General features: G+C 45.9%; 1 protein-coding gene across 7 annotated transcripts; it reads left to right on the top strand.

Annotated features, from left to right (window-relative positions):
• Positions 1–12,957: 12,957 nt before the first annotated feature.
• On the top strand, positions 12,958–15,443 carry SMIM29 (small integral membrane protein 29). Of its 7 annotated transcripts, XM_053668961.1 has the most exons (7): positions 12,971–13,045; positions 13,225–13,324; positions 13,776–13,879; positions 14,128–14,311; positions 14,482–14,507; positions 14,777–14,882; positions 15,057–15,443. In XM_053668961.1, the coding sequence occupies exons 4-7, from the start codon at positions 14,201–14,203 to the stop codon at positions 15,120–15,122; spliced, it is 309 nt and encodes a 102-aa protein (XP_053524936.1). In that variant the 5' UTR covers positions 12,971–13,045; positions 13,225–13,324; positions 13,776–13,879; positions 14,128–14,200; the 3' UTR covers positions 15,123–15,443. The 7 variants fall into 7 exon arrangements, with proteins under 7 accessions (XP_036990366.2, XP_053524936.1, XP_036990367.2 ...); XM_037134471.2 differs by lacking the exon at positions 13,225–13,324 and having other exon boundaries at positions 12,958–13,045; XM_053668969.1 differs by lacking the exon at positions 12,971–13,045 and having other exon boundaries at positions 13,052–13,324; positions 14,128–14,251.
• Positions 15,444–15,445: the final 2 nt, after the last annotated feature.

Below are 15,445 nucleotides of genomic sequence, written 5' to 3'. Positions count from 1 at the left end.
AAAACTTATTTGAACAAATAATAAAGGAGAACTTCCCCAATCTGGCAAAGGAAATAGACTTCCAGGAAGTCCAGGAAGCTCAGAGAGTCCCAAAGAAGTTGCACCCAAGAAGGAACACACCAAGGCACATCATCATTACATTAGCCAAGATTAAAATGAAGGAGAGAATCCTAGAAGCAGCAAGAGATAAGGGGACAGTCACCTACAAAGAACTGCCCATCAGACTGTCAGCTCATTTCTCAAAAGAGACCTTAGAGGCAAGAAGGGGCTGGAAAGAGGTATTCCAAGTCATGAAATCCAAAGACCTACATCCAAGATTGCTCTATCCAGCAAAGCTTTCATTTAGAATGGAAGGGCAGATAAAGTGCTTTTTCAGATAAGGTAAAATTCAAGGAGTTATCTTGAATCACCAAGCCCTTATTATATGAAATGTTAAAGGGACTTACCTAAGAAAAAGAAGATGAGAAATATGAACAGTGAAAGGACAGCAAACTCACAATTAACAACCACACGTAAAACAAAAGCAAACTAAGCTGATAGCTAAATGAGGAGCAGAGCCACAGAAATGGAGATCACATGGAGGGTTAGCAACAGGGGAGTGGGAGGAGGAGGAGGCGGGGGATGAAGGTACCAGCATAGATGGTGTGGAGAAAATAGGGGGGAGGGCAAGAGTAGTGTGGGAAATGTAGAAACTAAAGAACCTATGACACATGGACATGAACTAAAGTGGAGGAATATGGGTGGGAGGTGGTGTAAAGGGTGGAAGGGAATAAGGGGGGGAATGGGACAACTCTAATGTCATAATCAATAAAATATATTTAAATTAAAAAAAGAAAAGGCCTGGAAGGAAATAACATCTTGAAGTTGGGATTATGAAGAATCTTATTTTTTCTTTGTGATTTTTGTGTATTTTCCAACTCTTTCTTTTTTTAAGGTAGTTGTTTCTTTTTTTTTCTTTTAATCCTTACCTAAGGATATGTTTATTGATTTGAGAGAGAAAAAAATCAGTGTGAAAGAGATAGATAGGTTTTCTCCATACACTCCATCATCAAACCTGAAACCTAGGTAGGTGCCCTGACTGGGGATCGAACACACAACCTTCTGGTGTGTGGGATGACACTCCACCCAACTGAGCACCCACCTGGGACTTTTTTCTTTTTTTTTAAGAGAAAGAGACATTGGTTTGTTGTTCCAATTGTTTGTGCATCCATTGGCCGTGTCTCCTGCATGTGCCCCCACCAGGAACTGAACCCACAACCTCAGCACATTAGGAGGATACTCTCACCAACTGAGCTGCCCCGTTAGGGCCCATGTTCCAGCTCTTGATAGTAATTTGTTCTTGCAATCACAGAGGAAATAGTCCCTTACATTTTTGGAGCATTTTATTTTTTACCCGGTATTTATCCCATATAAATTATGTCTTTCAATCAACAATTACCTTTTTAAGAGGTGGATATTAGCAGCTACATTTTGGAGTTCCCAAGTTACTGAGTGACTTACCCGAAGCCACAAGAGTAGTGAGCAGTAGACAGAGGGAAGGGAGAGAGAAAGAGAGGGAGAGAAACATCAATGTGTGGTTGCCTGTCATGTGCACCCCCCCCCCACTGGGGACCCAGCCCACAACCTAGGCATGTTCCCTGACTGGGAATCGAACTGGTGACCCTTTGGTTCACAGGCTAGTGCTCAATTCACTGACCCACATCAATCACGGCTCATCATCATATTTTTTAAAGGTTTATTGAGATATAATTAACATTCGATGTGTTGTACATATTTCAAATGTACAATTGGATAAGTTTTGACATGTGTTCATATGAAATTATCATAACCAAGGTGATGGACCTGTCCGACCATCACCATCACCCACAAATTTTCTTTGTGCCTCTTTGTGATCCCTTTTTCCTGACCCCCATGCCTCCATCCCCAAACAATCACTAACATGCTTTCTGTTACTATAATTTACATTTTCTAGGGTTCTATATAAGTAGAACCACACATATATATCAAAAATTTTGTGTATGTTGCAAGGTATAAATTCAAGTTGGTAATTTTTACATATAGATATCCAGTTATTCTAGCAACATTTGCTGAAATGGCTGTTCTTTTTTTAAATATATTTTATTAATTATGCCATTACATTTGTTCTATTCCCCCTTCATTCCCCTCCACCCTGCACACCCCCTCCCCCACCATTCCCCCCTTTAGTTCATGAACACCTGTCTCAAGTTCTTTACATTCTATATTTCACATACTATTCTTGCCCTCCCCCCTGTCTATTTTCTACCTACCATCTATGCTACTTATTTTCTGTACCTTATCCCCCCTTCTCCTTCTCCCACTCCCCTGTTTCTAACCCTCCATGAAATCTTCATTTCTATGGTTCTGCTCCTGATCTAGCTGTCCTCTTAGATTGCTTTCCTTTTAGGTGTGGTTGTTAATAACTGTGAGTTTGCTGTCCTTTCACTGTTCATCTTTTCTTATCTTCTTTTTCTTAGGTAAGTCCCTTTAACATTTCATATAATAAGGGCTTGGTGATGATGAACTCCTTGAATTTGACCTTATCTGAGAAGTACTTTATCCGCCCTTCCATTCTAAATGAAAGTTTTGCTGGATAGAGCAATCTTGGATGTAGGTCTTTGGATTTCATGACTTGGAATACCTCTTTCCAGCCCCTTCTTGCCTGTAAGGTCTCTTTTGAGAAATCAGCTGACAGTCTGATGGGCAGTTCTTTGTAGGTGACTGTCCCCTTATCTCTTGCTGCTTCTAGGATTCTCTCCTTCATTTTAATCTTGGCTAATGTAATGATGATGTGCCTTGGTGTGTTCCTCCTCGGGTCCAACTTCTTTGGGATTCTCTGAGCTTCTTGGATTTCCTGGAAATCCTTATTCGTTGAAATAAGGTTTGCACTGGTGGCTGTTCCTCTTCCCCTTCTGGTACCCCTGTAATTCAGATGTTGGAACATTTAAAGATGTCCTGAAGGTTCCTAAGCCTCTCCTCATTTTTTTTGAATTCTTGTTTCTTCATCCTTTTCTGTTTGTTCATTTTTTCCTTCCTTCTGGTCTGCTCCCTTGATTTGAGTCCCAGTTTCCTTTCCATCACTATTGGTTTCCTGTGCATTTCCATTCATTTTAATTAGTTTAGCCTTCATATGTTCCTCTAATTTGTGACTAAAATCAACCAGTTCTGTGAGCATCCTGATCACCAGTGTTTTGAACTGTGCATCTGAAAGTTTTGCTATTTCTTCATTGCTTAGATTTATTGGCTCTGGGGCTCTGAGTTGTTCTTGAGCCATGTTTTAATATGTTTGTGCCTGTTATGTATGAGGAGAGGCACCTTAGATGTTCACCAGGGCAGGGCCACCCAGGTTGCTGGTTTGTGACACTGTATGTGGGGGCGGGGTCAGAGAGGGAGCAATGGCGGTCCTCTCCACTCACCTGGTCCGCCTCACCGCTCGCCCCCCACCTGTTTATCTGAGCGCAAATGCGCGAGCCCGCCGCCCTGCACAGGGATCTGTGCAGTCTGTCTCAATGCTCATCTCTTCACTGGTTTATCTGCACGCAAATGCGCAACCTCAGACAGCCAGCCGCGCTGTGCTTTCCCTGGGTCCTCCTGTAGCTACCCCGAACCTGGGATCTGTGCCCTTGGCTGCCTGCATGCCGCCAGGGTCGGGGATCTTTTTTGCCTGATGGGCTTCGCTGCTAGCTTCACCCCTCTCACCGGTTTAGCTAAGCGGGTCGTTGTTTTTGGACTCCGTATTGTTCGATTTTCTGTGTCTTGATTGCGTTTATTGTTGTTAAAACTTTGTTGTTTTTAGATTTGGTTGTGCGAGGAAGCAAAGTGTTTCCACCTACGCCTCCATCTTGGCAGAAGTCCCTATTTATTAATTTTTTAAAGAGAGGGGAAGGGAAGGAAAAAGAGAGGGAGAGAAACATCAATATATGGTTGACTCTTCCGCGCCCCCTACTGGGAACCAGGCCCACAACCCAGGCATGTGTCCTGGCTCGAAATCAAACCAGCAACCCTCTGTTTCACAGCCCATGCTCAATCCACTGAGCTACAACAGCCAGGGCTCATTTGCCCTGGCTAGTTTTGATTTGCATATCCCCAGTGACTAGTCATGTTGAGCATCTTTTCATTTGTTTATTGACCATTCATTTATCTTCTTCAGAGAAATGTCTATTCAAGTCCTATTAGATCATTATTAAATCCATTCTACCAACCTCTTCCATTATGTGTGTGGTAAAATATACATAAAATTTACTATTTTAGCCATTTTAAATAAACAATTCAGTGGCCGTAAATACATTCATTATGTTGTGCAACCATCACCAATCTTTGTCTTTTAATTGGTGAGTTCAAGCCACTTACATTTAAAGTGATTACTGACAGTGAAGGACTTACTTCTGCTGTGGTACTGTTTTCCATGTCATGTCCTTTTTGTTCCTCAATTCTTCTAATACTGCCCACTTTTGTGTGTTTTTTCCCCTAGTGTACCATTTGGAAGTCCTCTTCATTTCCTAGTTGTTACTTAAGTGATTATCATGGGGATTACAATTAATATCCTACGACTAACAGCTGATTTATCATCAGAAACCATGAAGGCCAGAAACCAGTTGGATGACATATTTAAAGTACCTACAGAAAAAGCAAAAAACTTGACAGCCAATAATCACATTTCTAGAAATACTATCCTTGAAAATTGAGAAGTTAAGACAGTCCCAGATAAACAAAAGGCTAATGGAATTTGTTGCTAGTAGAACTGCCCAACACACTCCCTTCAGACTAAAAAAAAAAAAAAGGCACTAGAGGAAGACTCAAAGCCACAGAAAGAAACAAAAAGACCATTGGTAGACTTCTGGCCAAGATGGACGTGTAGGTAGATACACTTCACTTCCTTACACAATCAAAAGAAGGACAACAACCAATTAAAAAAAAAAAAGAACTACCAGAAAATCAAACTGTATGGAAGTCAAACAACCAAGCAGTTAAAGAAATATTCATCCAGACTGGTAAGAGGGGTGGAGACAGGCAGCTGAGGCAGAGAGGATGCAGAGCAAGGTGGTGGCTGACAAACCAGGCTGTCCCACATTCCCATGCAGATAAGCCAGGAGAAGCAAATGGAGAGAGAGACAACTGTGCAACCCAGGGTTCTAGTGCAGGGAAATAAAGCCTCAAAAATTCTGAATGTAAAAATCTGTGGGAGTTGCAGCAGTGGGAGAAACTTCTAGTCTCACAGGAGAGTCCATTGGAGGAACCCAGGGGTCCCAGAAAATACACAAGCCCACCCACCTGGAAATCAGCACCTAAAAGGGCATGATATGCTGGAGGGAAGTGACAGAAAGTGGGGTAAAAGCTGAACAAGTGACATTATTCCCTCTCTGAATCCTCCCCCACATATAGCATCACAGCTCAGAGACCTGAGTTGCCCCGCCCTGCAGAATACCTAAGACTCTGTTCCTTACAATGTAACAGGTGCATCAAGACAAAGAAATATGGCCCAAATGAAAGAACCGATCAAAACTCCAGAAAAGCAACTAAGCAATGAGGAGATAGCCAACCTATCAGATGCAGTGTTGAAAATACTGGTAATCAGGGTGCTCACATAAATGATTGAGTTCAGTCACAAAATGAAGGAAGAAATGAAGGCTACACAAAGTGAAATAAAGAAAAATATAAGGCCCTGGCTGGTGTAGCTCAGTGGATTGAGCACGGGCCTGCGAACCAGACAATCGCGGTTCGATTCCCAGTCAGGGCACATGCCAGGGTTGCAGACAGGTTCCCTGCAGGCCAGTTCCCAGCAGGGGACGCATGAAAGGCAACCATACATTGATGTTTCTCTCCCTCTCTCCTTCCCTTCCCCTCTAAAGATAAATAAATAAAATGAAAATATTTAAAAAAAGAAAAATATACAGGGAACCAACAGTGAAGGGAAGGAAACCAGGACTCAAACCAATGATTTAGAACAAAAGGAAGAAATAAACATTCAACCAGAACAGAATGAAGAAAAAAGAATTCAACAAAATGAGGAGAGGCTGAGGAACCTCTGGGACAACTTTAAACATTCCAACATCTGAATCACAGGGGTGCTAGAAGGAGAAGAGGAAGAACAAGAAACTTAAACTTATTTGAAAAAATAATGAAGGAGAACTTCCCTCATCTGGCAAAGGAAATAGACTTCCAGGAAGTCCAGGAAGCTCAGAGAGTCCCAAAGAAGTTAAATCCATGAAGAAACACATATCATAATTAAATTATGCAAGGTTAAAGATAAGAAGAGGATCTTAAAAGCAGCAAGAGAAAAGGGGACAGTTACCTACAAAGGAGCTTCCATAAAACTATCAGCTGATTTCTCAAAAGAAATCTTACAGGCAAGAAGGAACCAGAAAGGAGTATTCAGGGTGGGCTGGGATGGGAGTAAAAGACAGAATACTGTAGTTGAAAAAAAGAACGAAAGGAAGGAAGGAAGGAAGGAAGGAAGGAAGGAAGGAAGGAAGGAAGGAAGGAAGGAAGGAAGGAAGGAAGGAAGGAAGGAAGGAAGGAAGAAGTATTCAAAGTCATGAAAGGCAAGGACCTATATGCAAGATTGCTCTATCCAGCAAAGCTTTCATTTAGAATGGAAGGACAGATAAAGTGCTTCTCAGATAAGGTCAAGTTGAAGGAGTTCATCATCACCAAGCCCTTATTATATGAAATGTTAAAGGGACTTATCTAAGACAAAGAATATGATCAAAAGTATGAACAGTAAAATCACAACAAACTCACAATCATCAACAACTGAACCTAAAAAAACAAAAAGTAAGCAAACACCTAGAACAGGAACAGAATCACAGAAATGGAGATTGGGACATCCGGTCAAGATGGAGGTGTAGCTGGGAACACTGTGCCTCCTCACACAACCAAGTTTAAAGACAACAAAGTTTTAGTAACAAATACGCAGCCAAAACACAGAAAATTGAATTGGATGGAAGTCCAAAAGCAATGAACCATTCAGCCAGACTGGTAAGAGGGGCAGAGTCAGTGGCTGGTGGAGTGGGGTCAGGCAAGAAAGATCGGCTGGAGCAACCCAGGAATGCAGGTGGCAGTTGGCAGATCCCAGGTGTGGTGTGGCAATGGGCAGGCCCAGTGAGGGCGCAAGGCGGCTAGCTGACTATAGTCACACATTCGAGTGCATATAAACCAAGCGAAGAAGCAAGCAGTGAGACAGACCTCTCAGGCTAGGTCCCCAGCGATGGGAATTAGAGCATGAAAGCACCAATTGGAAAGACTTTTGGGGTCGAGCTGCAGGGAGAGCAGGCTCACAGAGAGTTTGTTGGAGAGACCCACAGGGTCCTGGAGGGTGCACAGGCCCAAACATCCAGGAGCCGGCACCAGGGGGGGCCAGGTTTGCTTGCGGGAAGCAGCAGGAAGACCGAAATTCAAGAGAGAGCAGAACAAACGCCATTGCCCCTCTCTAACCCCACCCCCACATACAGCATCACAACCCAGCAACTGGGTCGCCCTGCCCTGGTGAACAACCAAGGCTCCGCCCTCATATGTAACAGGCGGGAACAGACCAAAACATTATGGCTCAAGAACAGCTCAAAGCCCCACAGCCAATACTTCTGAGCAACGAAGAGATAGCCAACCTATCAGATGCACAGTTCAACACACTGGTGATCAGGATACTCACAGAACTGGTTGATTTTAGTCACAAATTAGAGGAACATATGAAGGCTAAACTAATCTAAATGAAGGGAAATGCACAGGAAATCAATAGTGATGGAAAGGAGACTGGGACTCAAATTAAGGGAGTGGACCAGAAGGAAGGAAAAAATGACCAAACAGAAAAATATGAAGAAGCAAGAATTCAAAAAAAATGAGGAGAGGCTTAGGAACCTTCAGGACATCTTTAAACGTTCCAACATTCGAATTATAGGGACACCAGAAGGGGAAGAGGAAGAGCAACAAGTAGAAAACTTATTTGAACAAATAATAAAGGAGAACTTCCCCAATCTGGCAAAGGAAATAGACTTCCAGGAAGTCCAGGAAGCTCAGAGAGTCCCAAAGAAGGTGGACCCGAGGAGGAACACACCAAGGCACATCATCATTACATTAGCCAAGATTAAAATGAAGGAGAGAATCCTAGAAGCAGCAAGAGATAAGGGGACAGTCACCTACAAAGGAGTTCCCATCAGACTGTCAGCTGACTTCTCAAAAGAGACCTTACAGGCAAGAAGGGGCTGGAAAGAAGTATTCCAAGTCATGAAAACCAAAGACCTACAACCAAGATTGCTCTATCCAGCAAAACTTTCATTTAGAATGGAAGGGCAGATAAAGTGCTTTTTCAGATAAGGTCAAATTCAACTAGTTCATCACCAAGCCTTTATTATATGAAATGTTAAAGGGACTTAACTAAGAAAAAGAAGATGAGAAATATGAACAGTGAAAGGACAGCAAACTCACAGTTATTAACAACCACACCTAAAAGGAAAGCAATCTAAGAGGACAGCTAGATCAGGAGCAGAACCATAGAAATGGAGATCGCAGGGAGGGTTAGCAACAGGGGACTGGGAGGAAGAGAAGGGGGGAGAAGTTACAGAGAATAAGTAGCATAGATGGTAGGTAGAAAATAGACAGGGGGGAGGGCAAGAATAGTATGGGAAATATAGAATCTAAAGAACTTAAGATACATGGGCATAAACTAAAGGGGGGAATGGTGGGGGAGGGGTTTACAGGGTGGAGGGGAATGAAGAGGGGGAATGGGACAACTATAATGGCATAATCAATAAAATATATATATTTTAAAATCTTTAAAAAAAGAAATGGAGATTATATGGAGGGTTATCAGTGGGAAGATGGAGGGGGTGAGTGGGGAAAAGGTAGGAGGATTAAGAAGCATAAATGGTAAGTACAATATAGGCAGGGGGCAGTTAAGAATATATGGGAAATGGAGAAGCCAAAGAACTTATATGTATGACCCATGAACATGAACTAAGTAGGGGGTGATAATAGTGGAGGGAGGGAGTGTGCAGGGAAGGGGGGGAGGGATGGGACAACTGTAATGGCATAATCAATAAAATATACTTAAAAAAAGATTACTGGTAAAGGTAACTGCAAGGCAAATATAAAAGCCTGTATTACTGTATTTTAGGTTATAAAATATTAGTTTTGCCCTAAAATGTATATTTTTGCCCTACACTTGCCCTAAAAAACTTAGTATTTTATTAAGTTATAAATCTATCTTAGTATGCACCCAAGTTACATGGATGAATTTATAGCAAGAGGGTGTGTGTGTGCAGAATTAGAAGAAATTAATGTGTGGCATTGAAGCTAAGATGGAATCAACTTGACCTAGATTATTATAAATTCATTTCTTCTTAAATGCACATTGGTAATGTGTCTTCCCATGTACTCTACATTTCAACTAAGTTGTCAAATTTATTGGCATTAAATTGTTACTAATATTTCCTTATTAATCTTTTATTATCTGCAGAATCTGCTGTGATGTTGTCTCTCATTACTGACTTTGGTGATTGGTATTTTCTTTTTTCCTGGTCCAACTAACTAGAGAGGTTTGTGACTTTTGTCAAACTTCTCAAGAAGTAGCTTTTGGTTTCATTGATATTTCTCTATTTTTCTGTTCTCTGTTTCATGGATTTCTGCACGAATCTTTATTTTCTTCTGCACACATTGGTTTCAGGTAGAAGCTGTGATCACTGACATCTTTTTTTAAGATAGGCATTTAGTGCCTATTTCTCTAATAGAGGTGTCCCATAAATTGGTATGTTGTGTTCTCCTTTTCATTCAGTTCAAAATATTTCCTAATTATTGCTTGATCCAGAGGTGTGCTATTCCTTTTCCAAATATAGTATATAGGGATTTTTCAAGGATCTTTCTGTTATTAATTTCTGATGAAATTCCATTGTGATCAGAGCATATATCATATGACTTGAATCCTCGTTATTTTTTTCTTTTCTTTTCTATCAGTGTATGGTTGCCTCTCATGCATCCCCTGCTGGGAACTGACCTGCAGCCCAGGCATGTGCCCTGACTGGGAATCGAACCACTGACCCATTGGTTCGTAGGCCGGTGCTCAATCCACTGAGCACATCAGCCAGGGCACCCTATTTGAATCTTTATTTTAAAATACCTTTCTGCCCTGGCTGATGTAGCTCAATGGATTGAGCACCGGCCTATGAAGCAAAGGGTAGCTGGTTTGATTCCCCATCAGGGACATGCCTGGGGTGCAGGCCAGGTCCCCAGTAGGGGACACATGAGAGGCAACCACACATTAATGTTTCTTTCCCACTCTTTCTCCTTCCTCTCTCTCTAAAAATAAATAAATAAAATATTTAAAATAAGATAAAATACCTTTCTTACAGGCAGCATATAATTGGGTCTTGGTTTTTTAATCTATTCTGACATCTGAGCCTTCTAATTGGGTTGTTTAGTCTAAACTTTGGACCATTTACCTTTAATGCGATTTTGATATAGTTAGACTTCAATTTATCCTGTTTGCTTTTCAGTTCTTGCATCTGTTCTTTGTTCCCCTTCTCCTCTTTTTTCTGCCTCCTTTGGGATTATTTATTCCATTTTATCTCTTTTGTTGGTTTATTAACTATAACTCTGTAATTTTGCTAGTTGCTTTAGGGTTATCACACACATCTTTAACCTCCCCCGTACCCCGCATCACAGGAACTAACCATGCGTCAAATGCAGCCCTGGAGCGGGTGCCAGCACAGAGCTGTCCAGGAGGAAGGACCCACCTACCATCCCATTCTGCCCTACCTTTGCTGACCATACCAAGGGCCTTGGGAACTCTCACCTCAGGGCCTCAGTGGACTCATGTTTGAATTGGGGTTGCCCCACTTGCCCTTCCTAGTCTGTCCTGGTAGTAAGGGAGGTAGAAACATGCTAAGTCTCTGACGCTGAGACCTCAGCCCTTTCCACACACTGACCTGGCCAATGTGACCACTAGGCCTGCTCCTAGGACTACTAAGCCCCCAAGATACATGGTCGGAAGCCCCGAGAATGGGGACAAAAGCTGGGTGTGTGGGCAGCCAAGGGGGCCCGGGTCATTAAACCTATCAGATGAATCTGAAGACCTTGGGGTTGAGAATAACTACCAGGGCTTCCAGGGCTTTGACAAGACCTCAGGTGTGTGGCCTTCCGGCCAATTGTCTGCAATTTCAGATCGTTGGAGAGATCATTGTATCCCTGGGGGTTGCAGCTTTCTATAAGTTAGCTGTGTCTGAAGCAACAAAGAAGACATGAAGATTTCTACAGAAATTATGATTCCATGACAGACTAAGGAGATGAAGAAGGCTAGTATCTTTCAGACTGCAAAGGGATTTTGGAATGTAAACAATTTCTTTGGGGTCAATTCCATGGAAGTTTGACACTGACCTGTGTTCCTGAACTATGAAAAGTATGTGGGCTATGAAACAGTTTGTCTTGGTGAATAAATGATTAACAAATACTATAGAACAATAAAACCTATCATTTGACCCCCCACTTCCTCACAAAGTGAGGCAGGACTTGCCTGTGGAGGTGGCCTCCTCCCTCTGTCCTCAGCTCTGATAGAAGCCTTGGATGGGGATGGTCTCTCTATTCTTCAGACTCAAAAGGCAGAGAACACCACGAAATATACCTGGGGCCTTCAGACCCACACATTTCCCTGATTCCTTCCCCTTGATCTGATTCCTCACCACAGTCAGGTGGTGGTGTCTGGAGGCAAGAGGCCAGTTCCCACCTGCTCCCTGGTTCCCAGTTGAGTCTTCTCTGCACCAGACCTGCCCTCATCTAACCTTCTCTGGAGGGAGGGGCCTGAGGAAACAGGGCAGGTCAGACCAAGTGGCTCAACTATGTCCATGCCACTGGCTGCCTCTGGCAAAAATAGAGTGACCCAGGCCATCCCTCGATCTCCAATAACACCTGAGGACCCGGAAGGACCTCAGTCTCAATCCTTCTAGTTCAGCTGCCACAACCTTTATATTCTCAGGTGGTATCTATCACCTCCCAGTCTGGAGTTTTTCCAACTGCCTGTGATTTGGGGGGCAGGGCGTGGGCATCTGGTAAAAAAACCACACACGTACATTTCAGGAAATTGTAGATTCATCTAAAGTTATAAGACATTAATAATACAGATCCCCTTGTACACTTTCTTAGTTTCTCCAAGTAACTTCTGCAAAACTATAGTACGACATCCAGTATACTGACATTGATAAAATTCACCAATCTTATTCAGATTTCTCCAGTAAGTGTGTGACATTTTAATGATCAGACCACGAAAGCTTTGACCCAAGCTTACCTACTTAGCAAGTACCTGTAATACAGGGGATTTCACCCCGCTGTTCCATCTGTGCCCCCACCCCCAAAGTTCACGGGGAATTGAACATCCAGGGCGAACTGTGTGCTACATTTCTTACTCATGCTACCGGTTGATCCTCACGGCAGCCTGTTTTATGGACGTTAAGCTTGAGGTGCGGATCGTGTGAGTAGGCCCTGGCTGGGCAGGAGCTAACCCAGCCTGCCTCCTCTGCGCACAGCCGGGAGACGTGGAGGACGCAACACACTAACCGAGGCCTTGTGAGCCTAGGGCAAGTTCCTGCCTGAAAAACGTGCGCTAGTAGCCACAGGTCTGGGCTAAACACTAGAGTGTAGTTTGGCTCTACACTTGGGCTCCAACCAGAGAGGGAGCTAGATTAACAAACCTCCCTGTTACCTGAGGCCCAGCGGTGGGGTACCAGCTGGGGTCCGCCCCGGGGCACGCCGGGAAACCGGGCGCCGCGCCCCCGCCCCACGCTCTTCGCTGCAGCCGCTGCGCAGCCCTCGGCTGCCCCCCTTCGGCGAGAAATGGACCCTGCAATCCGGACCAGCCCTGCCTTCACGCCACAGGATTGGCAGCTTCTGAAGTCTCCGGGCCTGCTGTTTTCCGCCACAGGATTGGCTGTGCCTCGGAACTGAGGCTCCACCCATTTCCCCGGGTCCTTTGATCACGCGCCTCCAGGCTCTTCCGGGGCCCCGGAGACGACCGAGGGCGTTCCTGTCCCAGCTGCAGCGGCGGGAGGTAAGGCATGGCCGGGTTGGATGGGCTGCAGAGAGCTGGCACGGGTCCACGCCTCGGGGTGCCGGGGTTACAGGATGCCGGGGCCCCTCTGCGCTACCCCTAAGCCTCCCTCCCACGGCCTGAGCCTCCCAGAGCCCTAGGAACTGCCTCCCGCCCGCCGATTCTAGTCCGCATCCTAGGATCAGCCTGACACCCTCCCCATCGCGACTTGTGTTCTCGACTATGGGACTGTGTGCGTGCGACTAGGCAAGCCCAGTGACCTCGCGAACACCGGGACAGGTAGTTCACACCTTGCCCTCGAATCAGGCGACCCAGGGTCAGGGACCATAGGGAATCTTTGTGCAGCCACCCGTGGACAGTTTCCGTGCATCTCTGGATGGAAACTGACCCTCTCCTCCTCTCGTCAGCTCAGGCCAGCAGGGGAGGGACCTGGGCGGAGCCCTGGGTGGGGACCAGAGAAGGTGGTTACTTCACTTCACATCACAGATGCAGTCCAGTCCTAACCACTTGTATCCATCCAGGCAGGAGACAGATGGGTGACAGAATGACCAGGCTATATGTCTGGAGTGACAGTAGGGACAAGGAGGGCACATAGGGCCTGGAGCCTGAAGTGTGGGGGTTGGATCAGGACTGAGGCAGGCTCCTTCAAATGCTCCTACCTCACCCCTTGGGCCACAGTGTCGGGCCCTCGTATTTTTACCTAATCTCCCCATTTTGCTTCACTGGATAGGTGCTGGCAGCCTAGCGCCCCAGGAGGTCCGGGCTGGAGCCGGGAACCTATATCTAACCTTTCCTCAGGAGTTGACGGCTGCAAATGCTGGGCCAGCACTTGAGGTGGGCCCCGCCCTGCTTTGGGGATAGGAGCCCGGCAGAATTGTCTGTGGGTCGGGGCCTCCTCGTAGGCATCCTTTATACCCGGGATTTGCTGAGAGTCATTGGAGGGTTAAACCCAGCACGTTGGCCTGGAGGATTCCTCATCCCAGTTCTTGACCTAAGTTTTTACGTCACCAGCCCTTGGGGGGGGATCCAGAGCCTGGGTGTCACCCTGGGTAAAACTGACAACCTCCCTTCCTCCTCCCTAGGGAGCCCAGCGGAGGCACCCTCTTGAGGCATCCCTGCCCATGCTGACTGCCCAGCCCTCTGGCTGCTGCTGTCATGAGTAACACCACAGTGCCCAATGCCCCCCAGGCCAGGAGCGACTCCATGGTGGGCTATGTGTTGGGGCCTTTCTTCCTCATCACCCTGGTCGGGGTGGTGGTGGCTGTGGTAAGGAGCCCCCACATTCACACATGTACACCCACACCTTTGCTAAGCAGGGCTGAGTGGGCCTGGTCCGGCCTACATACAGCATCGCAAGCTGCCCTGCTGTTAGGGGTGCTGAAGTGGGTGGGCTGTCCCAGGCTCCCAGCCTCCACAGTGCTGTGTCTCTGTTACAGGTAATGTATGTCCAGAAGAAAAAGCGGTGAGTGTCCCTGCCCCTCAGTGCTACCTCCCCGACATTTGGCTTAAATATCTTCTCACAGGATCTGAGTTCTCTGTATAGATGCAAGATGCCCCTCAGCCATCCTGGTACAACCCTGAAATCCCCTACACCCCACTGTTAGGCTTTCTTACCCACTGGGGCTCAGCTTACCGGCTGGGGAAAGGCCTCTTGTGTTAAGAGCCTGGGGGAGTGGAGACAGGGCAAGAAGGGGGTGGGCCCCCTGGCTGAACCCCACCCCTGTTCCCCAGGGTGGACCGGCTTCGCCATCACCTGCTCCCCACGTATAGCTACGACCCCGCCGAGGAGCTACACGAGGCTGAGCAGGAGCTACTCTCTGATGTGGGAGACCCAAAAGTGAGCACTCGGGACAGGGAGTCAGCAGTCTGCTTTTCACCCATACTCCTCAAACCAGAGCCTGGTTTTGCCCACAGCCTTTCCCATTCGGGTCTGGAGTAGCAAGGTCCCTTCTGTAAGGCTGTGCGGTGGACTCCCAAGGACCAGAGCCCAGCTGTTGTCTCCCCACCACAGGTGGTGCATGGCTGGCAGAGTGGCTATCAGCACAAGCGGATGCCCTTGCTGGATGTCAAGACCTGACCTCGTTGCACTGATCTTCAGAGCCCCGGAGTGCCCAGGGTTGTGCAGCCTGCTCTTCCCCCTCACCTGCCCTTATATAGCCCCCTCCCCCCTCACCTCCCCCCCAGGCCTTTTCAGCCCTTTGTGGGCTGAGCCTATTGTCCTCCCAGGCACTATGAGGTTTTCCTTTTTGGGGTAACTGGGCGGGGCAGGGAGCTTTGCACTTTCTGTGGGTCCCATTTTTCTTTAGCCCTCCCTGACCCGACTTCAAAGTTCTTTATATGGGAACAAGACCTAATGTATAGTATTCAGTATATTTTATAAATAAAACGGTTTGTGGTTTG

Source organism: Artibeus jamaicensis, unplaced genomic scaffold (genome assembly GCF_021234435.1).
Source record: "Artibeus jamaicensis isolate MK-2021 breed Jamaican fruit bat unplaced genomic scaffold, CSHL_Jam_final contig_1539, whole genome shotgun sequence".
Taxonomy (NCBI): Eukaryota; Metazoa; Chordata; class Mammalia; order Chiroptera; family Phyllostomidae; genus Artibeus; species Artibeus jamaicensis.
The sequence above is the reverse complement of the archived record's forward strand: the minus strand, read 5'-3'. Positions and strand labels throughout refer to the sequence as shown.

Coding starts and splice junctions, on each gene's coding strand:
- SMIM29 (XM_037134469.2), top strand. CDS start 14,223: ATGCCCCCCAGGCCAGGAGCGACTCCATG. Junction 14,252..14,361: donor AGGCCAGGAGCGACTCCATG/GTGGGCTATGTG, acceptor TTTGCTAAGCAG/GGCTGAGTGGGCCTGGTCCG. Junction 14,482..14,776: donor GTGCTGTGTCTCTGTTACAG/GTAATGTATGTC, acceptor CCTGTTCCCCAG/GGTGGACCGGCTTCGCCATC.